This window comes from Tiliqua scincoides, chromosome 14 (genome assembly GCF_035046505.1).
Source record: "Tiliqua scincoides isolate rTilSci1 chromosome 14, rTilSci1.hap2, whole genome shotgun sequence".
In the NCBI taxonomy this organism is placed as follows: domain Eukaryota; kingdom Metazoa; phylum Chordata; class Lepidosauria; order Squamata; family Scincidae; genus Tiliqua; species Tiliqua scincoides.
In genome coordinates, this window is record NC_089834.1 from 14,096,418 (window position 1) to 14,118,638 (window position 22,221).

The 22,221-nt window shown below is 47.4% G+C and overlaps 1 protein-coding gene across 1 annotated transcript; it reads right to left on the bottom strand.

The window, feature by feature from the left end:
• Positions 1-66: 66 nt before the first annotated feature.
• CFAP251 (cilia and flagella associated protein 251) lies at positions 67-18,471 on the bottom strand. The gene is made up of 21 exons (XM_066609998.1): positions 18,169-18,471; positions 16,748-17,416; positions 15,077-15,217; positions 13,665-13,774; positions 12,908-13,016; positions 12,635-12,715; positions 11,686-11,763; positions 11,204-11,248; positions 10,520-10,737; positions 9,018-9,209; positions 8,324-8,571; positions 7,762-7,913; positions 7,444-7,617; positions 6,992-7,176; positions 6,330-6,444; positions 5,450-5,613; positions 2,997-3,087; positions 2,393-2,536; positions 1,652-1,880; positions 869-970; positions 67-332 (listed from the first exon to the last, which is right to left on the bottom strand). Exons 1-21 carry the CDS (start codon positions 18,469-18,471, stop codon positions 172-174), a joined length of 3,711 nt encoding a protein of 1,236 aa, XP_066466095.1. The 3' UTR covers positions 67-171.
• Between the last annotated feature and the right edge of the window lie 3,750 nt (positions 18,472-22,221).

Below are 22,221 nucleotides of genomic sequence, written 5' to 3' on the forward strand. Positions count from 1 at the left end.
CTTACTCGTTACCCTTATTTTTAATAAAGTAAATCCTTTTATATTCTATGACAAAAAGATCTGCACTTTTGCGAATCTGAGACTTTAATCAGTAAAAAAAAGATAGAATTTCTAAAAGGCACTAGCAGGAGAAAAAGGCTATCGCAGCAACAAGAGAAAAAGCAATGGCCATTAGGAAATATTCAAGGACGGGACACTACTAGTGAGTTCATTGCAGGTTTCTGCCTCTTTTGGGGGTGGTGGTTCAGGAACAGGTAACCCAAGAAGGTCCGCCGTGAAGTGGGCAGCTGTAATTTCCTCTGGAATTCCTTCCTCAATAAAGACATCGGCACCTGGACAGGAAGTGGGGGGGGGGGGGAATGTCCAAGATAAAATTAGAATTCAGTACAACGTAACATGGAAATGATAGTGTGTGGAATGAAATGGCATGTCTACAAAGCCACTATGTCACAGACTACATTTACTGGATAAAAGATGTTAATCGTATACACGTTATTTCGACAGATTTCTCTTGGGGTGACTCACAGCCCCATCCTATGCATGTCTACTCAAAAGTCCCATTTTAGTCAATGGGGCTTACTCCCAGGTAAGTGTGCACAGGATTGCAGCCTCAGTTACCAGTACAGCAACATGGCACCAAGGAAGAATGTGTTTCCTTATTGTCAAACTACCTAAGACATGATCCTACGCATATTTACACAGTATTATGCACCACTGAGATCAATGGGGCTGACTTTGCTAATAAATGCATTAAGCATATGAATGCCAGCTTCACTGACCAAAAACTAAGTCTTCTTAATAATATTTACAGCTGCAAAACTGCAAATCTGTGGAGTCGTCCCCCCCCCCAGAAATGCTGTTGAAGTACCTGCAGCGTTGTAGCTGCCAACCTCTATGCGCCCTCCCTCGGGATTCACTCCCAGGAGAGTGGTGAGGCATTCTGCCAGCTCTTCTTCAGTAAAATGTTCTCCTGTATCGAGCAAGGCAAAAACACAGTTAGCTTTATGACTATAGGAAAGGACCTCCCAGCTCCCTCAGCCTGAGTTGAACAGAGCCTCCTTGGAAGATGGGACATACACACACACACCCGCTATGGCCCCCAGGACATTCAGACGACAGAAGGAGCTAACTCCCTCTACTGGAGACTCTGGGACAGCCACTATGGAGGGTAGCACTGGACCCCATCAAATCCAGGGTCTCCAACATACACTCTTTGCACAAGACCAGGCTCCCCTGGTACCACCACACTGGCCGTCCCCACTGCTTGCAATCACCTCTTAGACCACAAGAATGGCAACAGAAGCTGGATTTAGAAAGCGGAGTGCTTGACCAGGAACACAAGACCTTCCTTCCCCCAGCACCTTTCCAGTAGACAAAAATTGCCTCTGGAATCACGGCCTCCATTTATAACTCAGGAAGGGCAGGACTGCAAGGCCTAGCACCAAAACCCTGATGCTACCACACAACATCTCTCCTGCCCAGTTCACTGTTCTGTGTTCCAGTTTCCTCGTGCACAGCTCCCTGGCTATTTCAGTAGGCATGTCTGGGCCTGGCTCCAGGGCTAGTGTTCCCTCCTAGCTAAACTGCTTATTGCTGAGAGGGATGGAACATTGTTCTACTGTCCGGTCAGGTCTTGACCTGGACTGCCCACCTCTACGCTGAAGCAGAAACAGCAGATCGTCCCTGTTAATCGTTCTCTCTCCAATCTTTTTCTCAAGGCCCAGCACTTGAAAGGCGTTTTGTATTTCTTTCACTGGCAGCCCAAAGGCAGGCCGGTGGTTTATATAGAGTTTGATGAAGTCCCCTAGGTTGATGTGGGTCACTTGCTTTCCAGTCTCCAGATATTCGCTGAATTTGACCTCGTTCAGCATGTCCTCAATCTGAAAGAAAGAAGGAGGCATTGCCTTAAATGGGGTTGCTGAAGACTCCTCTGGGAATTCTGTCATGTCCCAAGGCAGCAATGCAAAAATTCCATGGCTATGGTTCAGAGTGAGATGGTTCAGAAGTAACACCCAAAACATGCATCGGAATGCAAGAGAAGACCAGTAAGAGAGTATTTTGGTCTTCCTGCAAGCATCTTCCCTTAAATACTGGAGCACCTAGCCCAGGATATCAGCTTCAGCTGGTTTCAAAAGACGACCCTACAGTTAAGGCCTTCAAAAAGGGCAAATGGAGACATCCCAGCTGGCCCCTCCTCCACACATTCTCTTCTGCTCTGCTCCTTCTTCCTTTCCAGATCTAGGGCATGGGAAAAGATGGAGTGGGCACCCTTGCTACTCTGATGCCTGAGACAGAAGCCTCAGTTGGCCTCATTAATGGGCCAACTCTGTGTAAGAAAGTTCAAAAATTCTGGCTTCAGGTTTATGCTCTTAACATTTTTCACAGCACTGACCTGCCCCTCTGTTGGGTAAAATCCTATAGCTCGCATGACTAAAGGGACTTGTTCCAAAGGAATGTGTGTGGACACCTTTCTGGGCTCCATAGTATTGATCCCTTGATGGCACAGCTGCGCATAGTAAAAATAGTCTTCTAGTTCCTGGAAGGAAACAAAAGAGGACTCAGAATCTGCTGCTTTTTGATGTTTTTTTAAACTTCGTTAGTATTTTATTGCTTTGGGAAGGGGGGGAGCCCGAGATCTCCTGGCACCTGAGGCAAGGTGCAGAATGTCACCCCTCCTTATCCAGCAGAGTGCCCCATCCACTCTGGATTTAAAAAAAGTAGTGAGGAATGGAACAGGAAATGCGGAGGAGAGGAGAGTGGTAAGCTAGCGCGTCTAGCCTATCCTCCCTCCACACTTCATGACCTTTTCTATTCCCCCTCCTCCTTTTCCAAGGAAGCAGACCAGGGAGAGATGAGCAGGCAGCAAGAAATCCCTCCATGATCTACTTCTTGAGGGCCAGCCCTAAGTGCCTGCTGTGACCCACCTTGAGGGTCTCTGCCTCAGACGGTGGGCAATAATTCTTACAAACACAATGAAGACTGCAATCTCACATTACCCTGAATAATTCGCCCTCTCTGCCGCCATCCAGCAGCCTGTAGAATGGGATCAAATCTTCGCCACCCAGCTGAGAAGCTCCCTCTAGAGCACTAGGGAAGTAAGAACACCAATAGCACTCTGGTAAGGAGTTTCTGCTCACCATTTACTGCACAGAACTAATCTCCTAAAAATTAAAATTCATCTGAGCCCCTGTGCAGACATCTAGAGACGCAGTTCAAAAAAGCATTAAGATAATTAAGATTTAAAAAATAATATATTTTTTTTAAAAGGCTACAGCCTCAACTCTGGGCACCCTAAGCAATTTTTTAAAAACACACTCAGAAATAATGAGGCCCATCAATTCCCCCAGATCAATTTAATTTAAATTAAGTTAATTGAATCCTTCAGCCTCTGAACCCACTCCTGCATGAGCGGAGAAGAGAAGCAAGCTGTAAGCTGTTTTGTTTGCATTCAAGCATCACGCTGGGAGATGAGAACATAATAAAAAGGTAACGTCTACTCAAGGCACCGCCTGTGTTGTCCAAAGAGTTGCTCATTCCCCTCCCACCCGATGAAGACATCTGTGTAACTGGTCAGGCTGCATATTCCAGCATCAGCCAAAAAAAGCTGGTTGAATAAAAGACATGGGGAATTTTCTAAAACTTTCTGAGAGCCCAGTGCACACACAAAGCTCCATGAATGGGCATGTCCTGAAAACTGGAAGAGCTGAGCAAGAAAATCTGTGGACCCACCAAACTCATTACTACATGTGCAACACAGAGGCTGTAAAACAGCAACTGCCCATTTCTACGTGAATTAAATTCACAGGAGGGTCTGCCCCATCCCTGGTTAGGAGTCTGCAGTCTGCCCAAAACACCTGTGCCACAAATCGTAGATGCCGTAGGATTCAGTGCATGTGTGTGCATCCCTTCCTTCATAAAGAAACAAGGTCTGGAATCTGATGCTCGGGGCATGGCTACACGGCAGGTTTAAAACAGTTTCAAGTTTGTTTAGCGGTTTTGTCCCTTCTAGACCAGGGGTCTCCAAACTTTTTGGCGAGAGGGCCGCATCAAATATCTGGCATGGTGTGGAGGGCCGGAAAAACAATTTAAACATAAGATTTAAATAAATAAATTGGAGATGGAACTTAGATGAGTGAATCAATGAACGAATGGGCTCATTCATTCAACCTCTCTGGCCCTCAGAACACCCTCCAGACACAATCAGAGCACAGTTCTGGTCATGTTCAGCTGAGTGGGCCAGAGGCTTTCAGGGGACAAGAGATTGGCTGCGGGCCGGGAAGAGGCTTGCTGTGGGCTGCATCTGGTCCCCGGGCCGGGGTTTGGAAACCCCTGTTCTAGACCAAAAGATTTTGGGAACTGTGGATCTGTCAAGGGCTAATGAGTTCTAAACCACCACACGAAACTACGTATAATTCCCATTGTTGGTGCACGATGGAAAGAACACACTGCCAATGACTGTGTAAAAGCAGCCCACAGCAAATGTAGTAGGGAGGGAGGATTAGCACAATAATATTTATCAATATTACTTCCTGCTCCTACTTCCAAGCCCAGCATAAATTTGCATCTGTGCACCTGCATCCCAGACCGGCCGTGCTTCCTGCTATCTGAACACTTTCGGCGTTTATATATAATTAAGTTACACTTGGACATTAAATATTGCAAGACACAGAAGATGCCAGAGGCAGCAGTAAAGTGCTAATTAGCTCATAAAGAGCCTCTTTCTACAAACACATTACAGAGGCACATTGAATGCTGCCTGGACCCTCGCCAACAATTATAAAGGAGGATCATTTATATTCGGCTGCTTTCATTTAAACCTTGTTCAGGCCGGACCTCCAACAGAATAAGGCACAGAAACCAAAGGGTCCATGTGCATGGAAAAAGCATTCATGCAACTGCTGCTTTCCTGTTACAGCCTCATTAGCTCTGCAGGTCTGGGCCAGCCCATCCATGAAGTCAGCTGAGTAAATTCCCCACACAAGTGATTGGCAGGGGGGCCGCAAACCTGCTCAGTCACTTCCACCAGCTCCCTGAAAACAGCACAGAACATTAGAGAGGAGCAGAGGAGGGTGTGAGCTGGACACTGGACGTGTTTGTTTTTCCAGCTAAAAAATAGCAGGATGTGACCTCACTAGCTTGATTCAAAAACAAAAGTATATGGGGGTTTTAACTATAGAGATGCAGAGGCTAGAGCTGCACCATCCTTTCCCCCATACAGAATAATGTCAGTGGGGGCGACCAATGCTTTCTAGCCTTCAGTTTGAAGGAAAGATGGCTAGTGTGGCTACTGTATTGCTGCCTGCAGAGTCAGTCCCTGTCATGACCCCTACCCCAAGTCATCAGGACTGGGACGGGGGCAAGCCACATTGGCTGGGAAGTGAAGACCTCAGCCCTCCATAGGTTTCTTGTCTTCCAGAAAAACAGTAGCATCACTTCCGCCACTTCTTACGTTAAATTAACATCCCATTTCATCACAGTGCAGTCACTGCCCCCTGCTGTGAAGAGGTGGCACGCGTCATAGGAGGAGACCAGGTTAGAGATGCCCGCTGGATGGCAAATGAATGTTGAGGACTTGTGCGGATTCCCATCGACTGGCAGGATCTGCAGGCCAACCTGGGGAGAAAGACAGAGTCACCAACCCCAAGATTCACCTGGGCCCACCTCACAGTCCAGGTGCACTGGCTTCATTGCTGGCAGTTACCTGCAAAAGAATTCTCTGCTCCCTCCCACTCTCACAGATAAGGAGAGGGGAAGTTGCACAAGGTCTCTCTACTAAAGCACTTGTTTGGAGGCTTAGTGAGGGCAGAGGCTTTGTGTGCAGAGGGGTGGAAAAGAATCTTCCCCAGAGTTTCTTCATTTATTTTACAAGTGTCCCGCTGTATCTGGACACTCCCCCATAGATACAGCAAATCCATGGATACTGGGGGCCACTTGAAAAACATAGAAAGTAATAAAAAAAAAATAGCTGCCCCTACTGTTGCACAACAAAACCACTGCATTTTGAGGGCTCCAGGCAGTCTTCTGAGTATGCTGCAGCCTCTTCTGGGTCACGTGGAGGCCCCTTTTCTTCCCCAAGGCTTGCCTCAGAATGCATCTTTACTTCCTATACATTTTTAAGTGGACCCCCAGTATCCACGGGAGCCACAGATAACTGAAACCGCGGATGCAGGTGCTGGAGGACGGACGCCTGTAGATTAGGAATTGCCCGTAACTCAGTCACGGAATGCAGCAGGTTGGGGAAGAGGCCATTGGAGACCTGCAAAAGTAGACATTAGCACCAAACAGGGGTGGTTTAGGCAAAGGAATGCCGACCAAGGACCGTCACCCACCTTGTCTTTGGTAATGTAGGCCAGATGCTGTTTCTGAGGATCATTGTCCTCTGCGGTTGGAAGGATTAGAATTTTCTGAAGGGGAGAACCATAGGTAGGGCCCAGAACAGTCTTTCTGAAATACACAAAGAGATGACGATAGTTATAGCAGCAGCACTTGATCCTCCAGCTTTTAACAGGTTGGCTGTTCAATTGACATTCGTGTAAATATGCATAAGACTCTGTCACAGCGTCGGAGATTACAGCAGGGACTGGGCTTTGCTCCCTGTCCTGCACTGCTATGCAGGGTCTTCTGCAGTGAGACAAGCAAGCAAGCAAGCAAGCTCTAGGTCTGCTGCGTCATAGGGCTTGGCATGCCGGGATTGGCCTTTGGGGTCAGCTGACTGAGTGGCCAGGCCGGTGGCAGGGCTAAGCACATGAGCGCAGAGCTTAGTCCGCAAGATTTGTGGGGGGCGCAAGGAGTAAGATGTTCAAAGGCAGCACCTGAGCACTCCTGCTGATGATGTCACCACCTCTGCTGAAGGAGGGGTCTCAGCACCCTGCTCTACCCCGACTCACCTCCACTACAACCAATCTTGTTTAAGAGGCACACACTGCACCTTACGGGAAGTAAGAGGGATGGGTTGATTACGCCCAGAGAAACCCAAGTTTTCCTGGGTTACCTGCACAGCCACGTGGTCACATTGTACAACTTCATTTTGTAGTGACTGTTGGCAGTGAGGAAAAAATATTCCGTTGTGAGAGGCGGGTACCAGGTGATACACATGGGGACTGCATTCTGCTCGATACGTTCCCTTCGCAGGATGGCAAGCTTGCCTCTGCCACTTTTCTTCAAGTCATATTCCACCTGGAAGCAAGCCAACACAAACCCAGAGATGGTCTAGAGGGCCTCTTCCTGTTCAGGATGGTCTTCCCTGCCCCTGGCTCTTGGCTTGTTCCGTGGTCTGTACCATCAACTCATCTAAGCTCTTACACCCGGTTTGACTCCAGTCTCTTAGCTCCAACTTTTGCTGCTTATGGCTCAGCATTGATGCCCTGACTGATGTCCACAAGACCCAGCTTAACCAGAAACACCCCCCCCCCCAATCCCTTGCATTCTGGATCACCGACGTACCAGAAATCGGTCTTCTCCGAGACTTAAGAGCCGGGGCTCATCACTGTCTAAGTGCACCCCAAAGAGCAAGGTGCAGATGGGCTTGTAATGGGATCGCAGCGCTGCCAGGCGGTGCCAGGTGCTCTCCTTGTTCACAATCATTTTTGCGTAAAGGTTCACGGACATGTTTTCATCCTAAAAGGGACAATTTTTTTAAAAGCAAATCTGCATGTTCCGGCAAGTGGTATCTGTGTCATAAAGGGCCCTGAGGGGTCACGTGCATGGCACTGCAGGAGCAAGAGCTTCAGTGTTGAAGAAGGGACAGAAAAAGGTACTCACTGCAGTGGCAAAATACTGGGAATTGTGTGAAAAGTTCATGTGAATGACGGCACCCCTTGAGTCTTGGAAAGGCTCTGGACACTCATCTTCCAAGGAGATAGAATCCAGGATGTCAACACTGCCACCAGCAAAGCCGGCAGCCAGCAAGGAGCCTACATTGGACAGAGTAAAACCACATTCCTCATTTCAGCAAGATTTGACTCTCAATGTCTGCTTCCATCCAACGGCAGTCTTATCATGCATTTATGTTACCATTGCCAAGACGCCTCTATAATGTTTATTCAGAAGTTAGCCCTGTTCAGCAAAGATCCCCTGGAACTTTAATTAGAAGCTTCCTCATTGCAGCTTCTGTGTCTAACAGCTTCCGGTGCACTTTGCAGCATCACAGTGGAACTACTGGTTAAGGCCTTCATCCCTACATAGTGATTGGCTAACTAGGGCAATTCACTGGCCGTGCTGAGCACGAAGTCATTAGACACTGAAGACGCATGGAGATGAGCCTCACAACATAATCTGCCCTGGACATCCCACTGCCCAAGAAGATGGGTGTGCAAATCAATACCGTCATGGTTGTAGCAAAGGCTTCGAATACTTTCGCCCTTAAAGATGCGGCTGACGAGATATTGATTGAGCTTGTAGTTCCACACCTTTAGGAGCCCACAGCAACTCCCCTTGGCCATGAGAGGCTTGCTTGGGTGGCAGGTGAGGGCGTGGACAGCATCATTAGGCTCTTCTAGACATTTGGTCACTTTTAAGCCTTCCGTCCTGATGTGAACTGTCAACGCATCAGACGTGGAGACGATGAAATTCCTGCATTGGTGGTAAAACCATGAGAGTTGATTGATGCTGAAAATGTATGTATCATACTTTGCTGCATGTATGCTAGCACCAAATTCCTGGCATTATTCAGGGTGCAGCTGGGATAACAGGTCCTTCCTTGTGCCATCTCAAGGCCCTGCCCCCTGAAACTCAGGTTTGGGGTGCCTTCAACATGCAACCAAGTGGCAGAGTACTACGGTCACATAGCACTCGTGCTTTTTTGGGGCCTAGACAAGAGAACCTTCCAGCAGACTAGGTTCTGTACTGATGAGCAAGTAGGAGAGAGCAGACCCTCTGGATTTTCTACCCAAGGCACCAACTTTTCTTGGGCAAGTGCTTGGCCCAACCAAGTAACTCTCACACTACTTTGGGATTTTAAAAACTATTCCAGAAACAGAAAAATTACCTATAACTGGGGGATCATCTTCAGTTCTTACCGGACAATGAAGGGTTGACCTGATAAGGTACAAGAAGTGGAAAATTTTGAGACATCCACAGGACACGCTGGCTGCTTGGAGAAGGAAATAGACCGGATCGGGCCCAGTTTGAGTTGGCTGTACCAATGCAGAAGCTGCAGGTCTCCGTCATAAAATTTAATATGTCCTCTGACGTCACAGGTAACAAAATTCCTAGAGAAGAACAATAACTTGTGGTAGAGACTGGGCATCACGTTGGTCCCAAAGAATAACACTTTTTAAAAATAAGCAGCACAATATTATTGGGCCAATGGCTATCACTGAAAATGCAGGCAACCTTCCAGAACCAACAGAGCTCGTTCAACCTGGAAAGGGAGGTAAGCAAATCTTAACTTTATATTGATGCAAGTCCTGCAAGTCATTCCTGACCAATTTTGTTGTGGTTGGTTGAAGTTGTCCAGGTGCCCCCCCCAAAAAAATCTTTGGAGCTGTGGGTCCTGTTCTGTGTCTAAAGATTTCTGTGATAAAAAAAAAATACTGCTGAGAAGGCAACACTGGGGCACATTGTGAGGCACAATCAATTAAAGTATTGCTCCAATCTTCTAGCTTGCAGAAGCATTGCACAGTCTGCTTTTAAGGTCTAGGAGTGCGGCTCTATTGCAATACTCAGTATCATGATTGACTCTTTGTGGGACGGCAAGCCTTCAAGTAGCCTTTTTAATGCATGCAGCAGTGACCTCTGCTGGTTAAAGGGGGGGGGAATCTCTTAAAATTCACCTGGCCCTTGACTGACAGCCAACCCAGAAATGTGTGCAGGTGACAGGTGAAGTGTCCCCTGATCAATTTGTTTTTGCTTTAATGCAAAATGCAGACAGGTTGGGATGCAGAGAGAAGGATCAGGAAAAACTAAATTCCCTCCCTTTAATGTAGAGGGAGGGCTTGGGAAAAAAACAAAAGAAAACAGAATGAGAGCTTTTTCTCTCCCAAAACACAGCTAGGACCCTCCCATTCAGGAGTCTGTTTCAGGTGGGAAATGGGGGGGGGGTGTTTTTGCCTGTCCACCTTGGGAAGCAAAAGAGGAATGGAGCAAGAGAGGAAGTGGCTAGGAGAAGAGAGGCGGGCTACAGAAGCTGCTATGAGGCAAGCATTTGCCACACTCCCTCAAGCACTGAAGGGCCATGGACTGGTCCTGAAAAAAAGCTGAGCCCAACAGAAAGACTTTCTTTCCATTCAGATAAAAAAGGGATCTGTCAGTCTCTCTGGAATATTCCTGAATGTTCAGCTTTCATTCAATGCATCTTTTAAAAAAGGCTCAAGTCACTAGTCCTGATGAAGGAAGAGGAAAAAACGTGCAGGCAGCATTATATTCAACTGCTCGCTAAGATGTCATGCAGTTAAATAATTTTACACATATCCGGCAACTGTAAATTATGTTCTGGCTCTTCTGCGATTATTCTCTCCCTCCCTTCTACCCCCAGCGCCCTCCCCCCAATTCTCTGCTTTCAGGCCTGCAAATGGCTCACCTATCTACGGCAGCAAGAACAGTGATCCCATCCTTCTGCAGGTGCACCAACTTGATGGCCTTCATGTTGTAGGGTTTCACGCACTTGTTGGGTGACTTCGTTGGAGGGCAGACGGCATCCCAGATCACCAGTTTCCCTTCCATGGTCCCTGTAATGGCTTGTGCTTTACTGAAGTGGAAAAGGGACTGGCTGAAGATCCCCACGGCCTTGTTGAAAGTCTGGAGAAAAGAGGGGGAGACGCATGAACAAGCCCACTAAGAAAGAGTATGCAAATGCACATCAAAAGTAGAGAGAATATAATAATACGATAACAACAACAACAACAGAGGAGAGTGCAGAGGAGAGGTGAGTAAGCATCAAGCCGTTCTAGCCCACAACTCTCCTCTCCTCCTTTCCCTCCTGCCTTTCAAATCCAGGAAGTGAGAGGAGAAGAAGTGGAGGCAGGCAATTCCCCACCAATCCACCACCTGATTCCGAGCAAATTGACTGGAAAACAAGAAAGTGGAAAACACTAACTGCCACAATATGTGAAATGGCCTTCAGGTTGAAATGAAACAAACGCTTGCAGTTCATTTCAGGATTCTGTTCAAGGGCTAAACGGAGTTCCTTACAGAGCAATAAAAACAACTGGAAGACATTTCATCATCACACAAGTCCCTGCCAGTGTTCTGTATTGGTACTCACTTTCTCCGTGAGGAAGGGAGCATGGTACAGCAAAACATTGTCTTCCTAAGGAGAAATGAAGGGAGACTGATAACTAAGAGCCATTGTTTTGAATTCTGCAACAGGCGTACACTAAGCAAATCTACACACTGCCACCCATTTTGCATAAGGTATTCCACTAGTGAGGGAGTGTGACAAAGAGCTATGTAGGGTACTTAAGCCCTGCCCACACCCAAATGCACTGTATACACACCCAGAGCTGAGATTTCAGCAGCCATTGCTCACACACTTTCACGGCCTTAAGGACTAGGAACTTGATTAAACATAAAACATTGAAGCTGAGATTCCCAGGAGGCTAAATCCTACACATCTGATCCTGTTTTTCCGAACTTGTGCAGGGCAGTGCAATCAAAGGAATGCATCCCTTGACTACAGAACGTAGATGTATGGTTTTGTAAAAACGCTCACATCAAAACACAACAGAGACTTTCTCTCCAACTCACCCACGCGTAGAATATGACCTGAGTTTTGCTGTTGCTCACTAGTTCTCTGTGGTCTCCGGAATTAAATGTGATGTGATCCTGAAAAAAAAAAATGACGCTTAAATGATGACAGCAGCAGCAGCAGTCAGGACATGGTTGGTTGGCAACCTTCAGTCTCGAAAGACTATGGTATAAGCCTACAGCACCCGGTATTCCCAGGCGGTCTCCCATCCAAGTACTAACCAGGCCTGACCCTGCTTAGCTTCTGAGATCAAACATGATTGGGAGATAGTGTTCAGTATAGGGAGATGGTTGGCAACCTTCAGTCTCGAAAGACTATGGTATAAGCCTACAGCACCGGTATTCCCAGGCGGTCTCCCATCCAAGTACTAACCAGACCTGACTCTGCTTAGCTTCCGAGATCAAACATGATTGGGAGATAGTGTTCAGTATAGGGAGATGGTTGGCAACCTTCAGTCTCGAAAGACTATGGTAGAAGCCTACAGCACCCGGTATTCCCAGGCGGTCTCCCATCCAAGTACTAACCAGGCCTGACCCTGCTTAGCTTCCGAGGTCAGACAAGATCAGCACAGCAATGTTTTAATTCACAGCAGATCTTCGTTGTTTCTTGTTGGGAATTCACACTGGAAGTCCATTTGCAACTGGCCGCCCTCATCCACTGCTGCCCCTCCTTCTCCCACTATGGCGATTCAAAAAACGAAGAGGAGAACGGAGCCAGAGAGGAAGTGTGGAAGAGAGGAGAGTGCTGGGCTAGCATCATCCAACACTCCAGCACACCAATCTCCACCACACGTCCTCTTTCACTCACTTGCCCTCTTCCTTTTGAATGTAAGTAGTGAGAGGAGGAGCTCAGAGGTGGTAGCTGTGTGCTGCTGGGTAAGGGGGGGACGAGGCATTGGGCAGCTGCCTCTGGTACCAGAAGGTCTTGATAACACAGAAAACGTTTCACCTGAAATTCAAACTGGGTCTGGAGCTCCACACTGCAGACAGGTCCCGTCTCAAGCGTGGTCCACCTCCAAATGCAGACTTTCTGAAGTAAAGAAAACATTCAGGGGCAGAAAATCCTTCTGAGCCTTTGGCATTTTACCGTCCGTCACCCATAAGGTGTGCAAAATGGTTTCTGCCCCTTTTCCTGCCCCTGCTACGGTCCCACACAATCCACTGCCCATGTCCGAGAGATGTCACTTGAAGCGTATTCAACAGGGCGGGATGCTTCCCTTACCTGCACTTCCCCAGCCCCAATGGTGGCCAAAAACTTGGAATCGTGGGAAATCGCAATGGCGCCAACGCCGCCTTCTGGGTGACTGTCAAATATTGTGTGCACAGGAACCCTGGAGGACAAGGCATGTGACGTTAACACACAGAACAGGAGTTGTTGATTTAACCAGCTGTGCTTCGTCCTTGAAGGACAGATAAGTTCAGGGCACAAACTTTGCAAATACCAAATAACTGACATTGGGGGGGGGGGGATTTGACACAACTGTCATGAGGTGCTGGGCTAGAACCAGGAACCCCCAACTCTCTGTGCAGCTGCCCTGTGTAATGACACACCAAGCATCTCCCTGTGGTTGCAGAAGGCAGTCTTTGGCCTAAGATGCAGGTTTTGGGGGCCTTCTCAGGCTCTTCAGCTAGACTGCAAGATCTCAGGTTTTCAGCCTAAGAAATTTTGGAGGTGCACCCCTCATTGCCTTCCCTTTCCTTCCTAGTCAAAATACAACACCGCTTTACTGCTTCCCATTGGCCTGGAAGGAGAGGAGGAGAAGCTGGAGTAACTGGTTGTAACAATATTATTTTACAACACTGCTTTGAAAAGTATTTCACTCTTCGTTCTGAAAAAGAAAATATAGCTGTTTTTTTCACTGGAAAAATAACACTGAAATTCCATTCAGCTACCAGGGTGAATGGCCATTGACAGATGGACAGACCTGTCTGCCATAATTCTTTTCCAGCAGAGAAAGAAATGATGATCAAAAGCTCACGCGGAATAACTGTCCCAGACGATCACCAAGCTCTCGGGACCCTGGTCGGCTGTCGCGATCCATCTCCTGTCATCACTTAAACAGATGCAAGAAATACAGCTGGAGTGCCCCTGAAAAGACACAGGAAGAGGCCCTATGTGAGACGGGTGTAGAGTTCATCAGAGACTTTCGTTAGGCCCCTGAATCATGTCCGCGACCGGACATGGTTCCCCTCTCCCTCTATATCAGGGGTGGCCAAACCGTGGCTTGTGAGTCGCGTGAGGCTCTTTGACATATAATGTGCTGCTCTCAGAAATATGTTGACTGAGCTTCTTTTTGCATCACAGTTAACATAAGAAGGTCAAAAGGTCAAAAAAGGTAAATCCTTTTAGATTGTGGGCCCTTTTGGGACAGGGAGCCATTAGTTGTTTGATTTTCTCTGTAAACCGCTTTGTGAACTTTCTGTTGAAAAGCGGTATATAAATATTGTTAATAATAATAATAAGAAGAAGAAGACATTTTCAAGCATTAGAATTATTTACCAGGCATAAATTCAGAGTCCGCTGGATTAAGACATAACTGTAAAGTTCATGGTAAATATATTTAAGAATTTTAATGCTTAAATATCGTATCTCTCAAACATCTGAGATTTATGCTATGTGGCTCTTATATTAAGTAAGTTTGGCCACCCCTGTTAATATATTATGCTTCAGACAAACCCCTCTAAAATTAATCTATGCAAAATAAGCAAAGGCCAACTAGGATAACATGTTCCGATCTTCTGAAGCCACGTAGCTGAGCATTGCATTCTAAGTAGCAAAGTACAATCATTAAAAAAAAAAAAAAGATAACACAGGCCCACAAAACTGAGGGTCAGAAAAGTTTTTCCCAAACTTTATGGTGGTTTGATATGAATTTGGGGTGCCGATTCAAAAAATGGCATCCATTTTGCCCTATCACATCTAGTTTTGGAGATACAGTATAGCCTCATTAGTGAATAGTTCAAGCAGCTTCCTCATGAGGAAGCCATGGTGTAGGCTTCCTCATGAGGAAGCTGCTTGAACCATTCACTAAAGAGGCTATGCTGTGTCTCCAAAACTAGACATGATAGGGCAAAACGGATGCCATTTTTTGAATCGGCACCCCAAATATACCCAGGAATTGGTGTAACGTTTAAGGAAGCAAAATGTGTGTTGGCCTGTGTAATCAATCCATCCATCCTAGACACAGCTTCATGAGTAACCTGCAAGTACATTCACTGGAAAGCCTGGATTGGCAGCAGCTCCTTTCTGAATAAACCTTTGGTAGCTAACCCAGGTTCTCTCTATGTCACATGTGAAAACAGCATTAGGATGAGGCACTTAGAAAGGGTTAGAGATTCTTTGTTCAAGACAGCAGACAGGCATTTTCAAGGAACGATCTGGACCCTGTACCTGGAGGTGAAACTGCTGGTTCCTGAGGACATCGTGGATCACAGCGGTGTGAGAAGAGACGTACAAAATCATCCGATATTCTTCATCGAGCAGGTTGAAAACAGGGAGCTTGCTGTTGTAGCCAAAGACCCAGGACAAACTCTGCAGCAAGAAGGGTGGGGTGGGGTTTTCAGACCCAGAACTGGAATAAAAACTCCAGAAACAAAACCTGCCCCAAGGAGAGCTGCCAACTTCAATGGCGTCAAGAGCCACAGGGCCAAACTAGGCCTTATGTTAAATGTGTTCTTCCACCCTTGAATACTTGTGTGGAAGGTTTTTTTTTTTTTGGAAACAGGAGCCACCTGGAGGAGGGGGTGAGATCTAGATTAGGACCACCATGTGAAAACGGGGGGCTCCACCAATGTCCTGATCTGGATTGCACAGTCCTCACAGCTGCTGTTTCCCTGGAGGGATGCTCCCGTTCACAGTTGGGGTCTCTGGATTTTCTCTGTGTTTGATTGGAATCACAGCACCTCCCCTTGCAAACTGTCTGTCTGGTATTCACCAAAATGTTCCCTCAAAATACTAACTTAGATTAATTATATCTAGGCTCCATCTCAGGTGAGCCTTCCTTTGCCTTTTGTAAGCATCTAAGGGCCCAATCCTATCCAAATTTCCAGCCCCAGTGCAGCCGCAATGCAGCCTTGAGGTAAAGGAACAAATGTTTCCATACCTCGAGGAGGTCTCCGTGACTATCTCACCACCACAGGATGCAGTGCACGCCCCATTGGCACGGTTGCACCAGCACTGGAAAATCGGATAGGATTTGGCCCCAAGAAGAGAACAGCAGGAAAGAACCAGGAGCCCGTTGAGTCCAGACTTCTGCTTCCCACAGTGGGCAACCAAATACCCCAATAGGAAGTTCACCAGCAAGGCATGAGGCCAGCAGTACTCTCCTAGTTGCCTCCCACCAAGCAATTTGGAGACACACCATGTCTGGCTATAGAGAGATTCCATGTAGTTGTTGGTTCATAGGACTAAGAGCAGCAGGCACATCTCTCTTCTGCCTCCACAAATTGGTCTAATTAAAGCCAATGGCCACCAATAGATCTAGTGGCAAGGAGTGCCACACATTAATTCCATTCCAAGTGAAAAAGAATTCCCTCCCAACTGTCCTAAATCTACATCCCATCCGTTTCATTCCCAGTGAACCCCCCAGATTCTGGTACAGGTTGGCATCCCTTATACGAAGTGTTTAGGATATCAGATTTTTAGGACCAGAAGTGTTTAGGACCAGAAGTGTTTAGGATATCAGATTTTTCTGTGTTTTGGAATATTTGCATACACCTAATGAGGCATCTTTGGGATTGGACCCAAGTCTTCATGTTTCATATACACCTTATAAACACAGGTTGAAGGTAAATTGTATACAATATTTTAAATAATTTTGTGCGACACATCAGATGAGGTCAGGTGTGGAATTAACCACTTGTGGCGTCATGTCGGTGCTAAAAAAGTTGCAGTTGTCAGAAAACTTTGGATTTCAGGATTCCAGATAAGGGATGCCCAAGAGGCAGAATCCCTTCCTGTACATGTATTCATTTTCCCTCTACCATGCAGTGATCTAAACCTCTCTCACGTCTCTCTCTCCCCTCTTAGTCACGTGCTTGCACCTGTGTGTAAAATACTCACCAGTGGATGCATTGTGAATAGCTGGCTCTTGTTTTCAAACACCATGCCTGGGAGTGCAGATGTCACCACAGACTCTTCCTCCACCGGAGTCATGCCACTGACCGTGGTTTGTGTTTCAGTGGGGGCTCCCTCATCTTGGATCTCCTTCTCTCTGGATTCTCTTCCGGAGCGCTCTTCTTCACTACTCACCTCCAGGGCTCCGTCTCCCAGCAGCTTCAGCTCAGTATCTGCTTTGATGGCAGAGCCTCCTCTCTGGATGGAACCGCCTTCCGAATCTCTAGTAATGGGGCTTGCAGCCTGCACTGCAGGGCTGTCAGCTTGGCGCTCTCCACTTGCAACCATCTCCTGGGTTACGGGATGGCCCGTCACTCCATCAGCCGCTGTTTCTGCTTCCTGCATTTTCCCATTTTGCAATGTTTGTCCCAAGCTTGACTTCCCAATTCTGCCTTCCTGCTCAGCCTCATCCTCACTGCCAGACTTTTGGCCTCCCTCCCTTCCAGCTGCAAAGGTCTGTTGCAGACTCAGCCGCTTTTCTTTATTGGCTCTTACTTTCATGGTCAGCACCGTTTCTTCTGAGCGAGTCAACCCTTCTTTCTTTCTCCCTGTTTTATACAGAACGTCCTGCGACAATTTCTGACCTTGTGCCAAGATCCACTCCTCTTCCTCCTGCTGTGAAGGCATTTTGTCAGCTTCAGTCACAGAAAGGACCTGAGAAGTTGCTATTGCATCAGGCCAAGTACTTTCTTCTAGGAAGCCCACAAGCAGAAAAGAAAGGCATTCTTCACCCTCTTCTGGAGGACCAAACACACTCGGGTAGGCCTGTCCCATGCTACCTTCCCCACTGTTTCTCACCCAACCAAAGGAGGCACTTGTCATCCATCCATAGGAAAGCATCTAAAACAGCGGTTCCCAAACATTTTAGCACCAGGACCCACTTTTTAAAATAAACGTCTATCAGGATCCACCTACAATTATAAGTCTTTAAAAAGAAATTTTTTTTAAAACTTATTTACACATCATAACCACCAGAAAAATGATGCTCCAACTTTTATCTCCCTATACTTGCACGTGCTTGCAGACTGCAGGAGCTCTTTGCACGGCAATTCTGATTTTTGAAAAGCCTCGGGGTTTGAGGCAATTAGTTATCCGATCCTTCCATCGCCTGCGTTTTCATTGGAGGCTCTCCTCAGATGCTCAGGGACTCACCAAAAGTCCATCTATGCAGTCATAAGGACTAGAGCCTTGCCATTTCATTTAAATGGAAGCGGAGGTTCCAGGGGTGCTGGATTCAGTGCCCAACTGCAGAACACACAATTCTGCGTTGTTGCGAGTTTTGAAAGTACAGGGCCACCTACTGGGGCAAATTTTGATATGTCAATTACTGAACTCACAAACAGCCAATGTTGGGGGCGGATACTCACAGCTGCAGTGTCTTTAGAAGCTTCTAGAGGGCCTGGAGCCGTGGCGGTTTCCATCGGGAGATCTTTCTGGGGAACCTGCGCTGGAGGTTCTTCATCTTCTGTAGTTTCCATGGGACCCTGGCCATCTGTGCGCTGCAGTCCTACCTCCTCTGGAGCAATTCCTGCCTCCTGCGATGCTTCTCTGGGTGCCTCAGCAACATCTTTTGGCGCTTCCTCTCCCTTGGAGGTTTCTGCATCTTCCTGTACTCGGGTAGGACTTTCTTCCAGTTTCTCTGGAGAGGTTTCACCCGTTCCATCTTCCATCCTCTCCTCCAAGCTTTATTGCAAACACATCTCTGTCTAAGGAAGAGAAATAATATTAGGTATAGGGATGTTGCATTTCTCATGATGTGGGGATGGGTCACTGGTCACATGAATAACAGTTTATGTGCAACACTGCTGTTCTTCCTTCATGCTGTCCTTCTGGAAGCCAGTATCCAAATCTGGTATCGGTACTGGGAAAGACCCCTGCCTGAAACTCTAAAGTAGGGGGGCATCAGGAGTTGGCCAGGCTGGACGCCGGAAGAGGCCCAACCCCTGGGTTTTCAGCACCAGTGGCGCTCAATGTGCCATGGGGTGGCAGGAGTGCGCCACGGGGAGGGGGCAGGGCCTGAGCAACCTGGCTCCAGTGCCGACAGCCAACGTCCAAAGGACCGAGCTGGAAGCACACAAAGGGAACGCAGGTTCCCCTGTTAATCTACCATCTCCTGGGCCCTTCCCGACTCCTGCCCTTCCCAAGCAGGGCCACCCCGTCCCAGGATCCGCCCTCCCCAAACTCACCTGCTCTCAGCTGCAGCCAGACCTGCTTCAGAAGCTCTAGTTACTGTTTGCATCCGATTCTGTTCCCATAGCAACCGGCAACTTCCGGGGAAGTGTCACCAGGCTGCAAAGCCAGTTGCCAGAGAAAGGCGCCAAGGCTGCCGGCCGAAGCAGGCTTACCTGGGAGAAAGCCCCGTTCCACACAGAGGGACCTGTTCATTAGCACGGCGGTGCTGTGCCCTCTTCCTGCTTGCGCCGAACAGGGAACTTCAGCCTCTTCAACTCTCGCAACTGACTCGGGTGCTGGTGCGCATTTTTCTTAAGTTAAAAAATTAAATTAAAAAGCCTGAATGACAAGCACTCGCTTCCCAAACACACACACGTGCAAAGCCACCTCAAAACCCTCTCTTCCAAGAACCCCTCAGCACAGCCCCATAGTTCTCACACCCACTGTAACCAAACACACACTTGGGGGGGGGGGAATGCAGATTCCTCCATTGGCGACCCCTCCTCTCCAACTCTTCCCCTTCTCCTACTGCCTTCTCTCTTTCAAACTGTAGATTGTAAGCACCGGGGGGAGCGGGGGCAGAGACCCTGCTTGTACTTTTGTCAGGTTCTTTTGCGCTTTGGATGAAGGGACCATGACCTTGCCTTAGAGTAGGGCATCCTCTGCCTCAGCTTAGTTACACAGAGATGGGAGGCAAGCAACACCCATGGAATAATGTTCCTCTTCTGCAACACCTCTTTGGCAGGGACTGCTGAGATTGAAGAGGCCTTGGACCTCTCGCATTTGTGTGGCAGAAACCAGCATAATATAAGAGAGGAATTTTTGTATTTTCCTGCCTCCCTCCCAGGAGTTCAGGACAGCACACACAGTAGTGCCCACTTGATCCACACAACAGTCCTGCAAGATGGCTAGGCAGAGACACAGCAACTGGACTGAGGTCACCCAATTGCACTGAGCAAGCAGCTGACACCCAGATTGCCCTGGCCAAAGTCCAGGATGTCACTCGTAGCTTCACTCTGGCTTGCAGAGTTTTTTTGGGGGTGATGTGGATAAGCTATGGGGCTAGACTGAACCTCTGGCCTGGCACAAATGCTACACCAGGCTTGATATACTGGTCCTGATCCAAGGCTTCCTTGCGAGCATAGGAACTGCAACTCAGAGCTCCACCATCAGATCCAACAAAAGCTCTCATTGGAGCACCCGACATGCATGCAGGAGAGCCCAGATCCAACCCCTGGATTCTCCAGGTCAGACTGGAAAACCCCTGCTAGTCAGATAGTTACAAGCTAGACAGAGCAATGGTTCGAGTCATCATAAAGGCAGCACCATATATTCAACACAGGAAATGAAAGTAAATGTAAGCCAAAGATAGACACATCTCTTTGAAACACATAGACTTGTAACACAGTGAAGTATTTCTTTTAATGCTGATTTAATAATTATGTAAAACACGTGAACTAGTAATTGATTGGTGATGGTTTTGAAGAAAAATGGAAAAACAGTGTATTCTAATTGGTTATGATGCACAGATGAATGAAATTGAGAAAATACAAATTTCAGTTATGCCTCTGTCAAGAGAGTGTATTTTGGGGCAGAGGAATTGGGTTCATTCTGTATTCTCCCCGAAAACACCAGAGGACAGCATTGACATTGCACACCCAAGAAGCAAGAAAAGGATGAGAGAAGCAGGAGACATCCTAGGAAAGGAGAACTTTGTGTGGTGGGATGGCAGTTGAAAGGTTGGGAAATAGCAATTAAAAGAGGCAGTTGCAAGGACTGTGGTGTCTCTAGGGGGGTGCAGGCTGCACCAGGTAAATGTGCATGGGGGGAGGGTGACACCACTACTCACCAAAATTTTTTAAATATTGGTATTTTTGAATAATACCATCATGTTATACATCAACTGATGTGTAATTTCATGCAGAACGCAATGAAACAAACTTCGTTGAAATATCTCAATTATATCAAAAGTTATAGCCAAAATGTTATGTCACTAGGGGCCGGGGGAGAGTTGCTCTGAGGAAAAGCGGCTGAGCAGATGGTTGGGAAGGGCTGAGGTATATGAGAAGCATTCGGTGAAGTCCATCTGGAAAGTCCCACTGCAGGGCAAACCTCCTGCAGAGAAAGTGTTCATACTTACCTCACTGTACTAAAGCTTCCAGTAATTTTTTTTTTTTTAAGAAATCTTGCTGTGTCCATGTTGTTTGATGGGGGCTAAGTGCTAACCTGACAAATCAAGTGTTACAGAAAGAGGCCATGGCATGGTTAACAGGGGGTTTCAGAATCCCTTTTGCATGATAGCATATGTGCACAATTTTTTTTTAAACCTTAACATTTATGCAGAATGTATTTATAGTAATAATTTCAACATCCTCGCCCAATGGAAAGTTAACTAATGGAAAGTTACCGATGCAAATGCATCGGTAAAGCAGCTACCACGTTTTCCAGACTCACAAAGAGAGTCTAGTCCAACAAGAAGCTGACAGAACATACCAAGATCCAGGTCTACAGAGCTTGCGTCCCGAGTACACTTCTGTACTGCAGCAAGTCATGGACTCTCCGCTCACAACAGGAGAGGAGGAAACTGAACGCTTTCCACATGCGCTGCCTCCGACGCATCCTCGGCATCACCTGGCAGGACAAATTTCCAAACAACACAGACCTGGAACGAGCTGGAATCCCTTGCATGTATGCACTGCTGAAACAGAGATGCCTGCGTTGGCTTGGGCATGTCGTGAGAATGGATGATGGCCGGATCCCAAAGGATCTCCTCTATGGAGAACTCGTGCAAGGAAAGCACCCTACAGGTAGACCACAGCTGCGATACAAGGACATCTGCAAGAGGGATCTGAAGGCCTTAGGAGTGGACCTCAACAGGTGGGAAACCCTGGCCTCTGAGCGGCCCGCTTGGAGGCAGGCTGTGCAGCATGGCCTTTCCCAGTTTGAAGAGACACTTGGCCAACAGTCTGAGGCAAAGAGGCAAAGAAGGAAGGCCCATAGCCAGGGAGACAGACCAGGGACAGAGTGCACTTGCTCCCAGTGTGGAAGGGATTGTCACTCCCAAATTGGCCTTTTCAGCCACACTAGACGCTGTTCCAGAACCATCATTCAGAGCGCGATACCACAGTCTTTCGAGACTGAAGGTTGCCAACAACAATTTATAGTAATGAAATACAAAATGCAATGCCAGCTTCGGAGACCTGGAATACGACAAGGCACAAATCATAAAGGAAAATAAACCAGTGGAG

Excerpts from the sequence above, each read along its gene's own strand:
- CFAP251 (XM_066609998.1), bottom strand. The coding sequence starts at position 18,471 with ATGGAAGATGGAACGGGTGAAACCTCTCCAGAGAAACTGGAAGAAAGT. Across the intron at positions 9,210-10,519 it reads GTTCTTGCTGCCGTAGATAG|GAATTTTGTTACCTGTGACG; the intron begins GTGAGCCATTTG and ends GTTCTTCTCTAG. Across the intron at positions 333-868 it reads TGGCAGCTACAACGCTGCAG|GTGCCGATGTCTTTATTGAG; the intron begins GTACTTCAACAG and ends CTTCCTGTCCAG.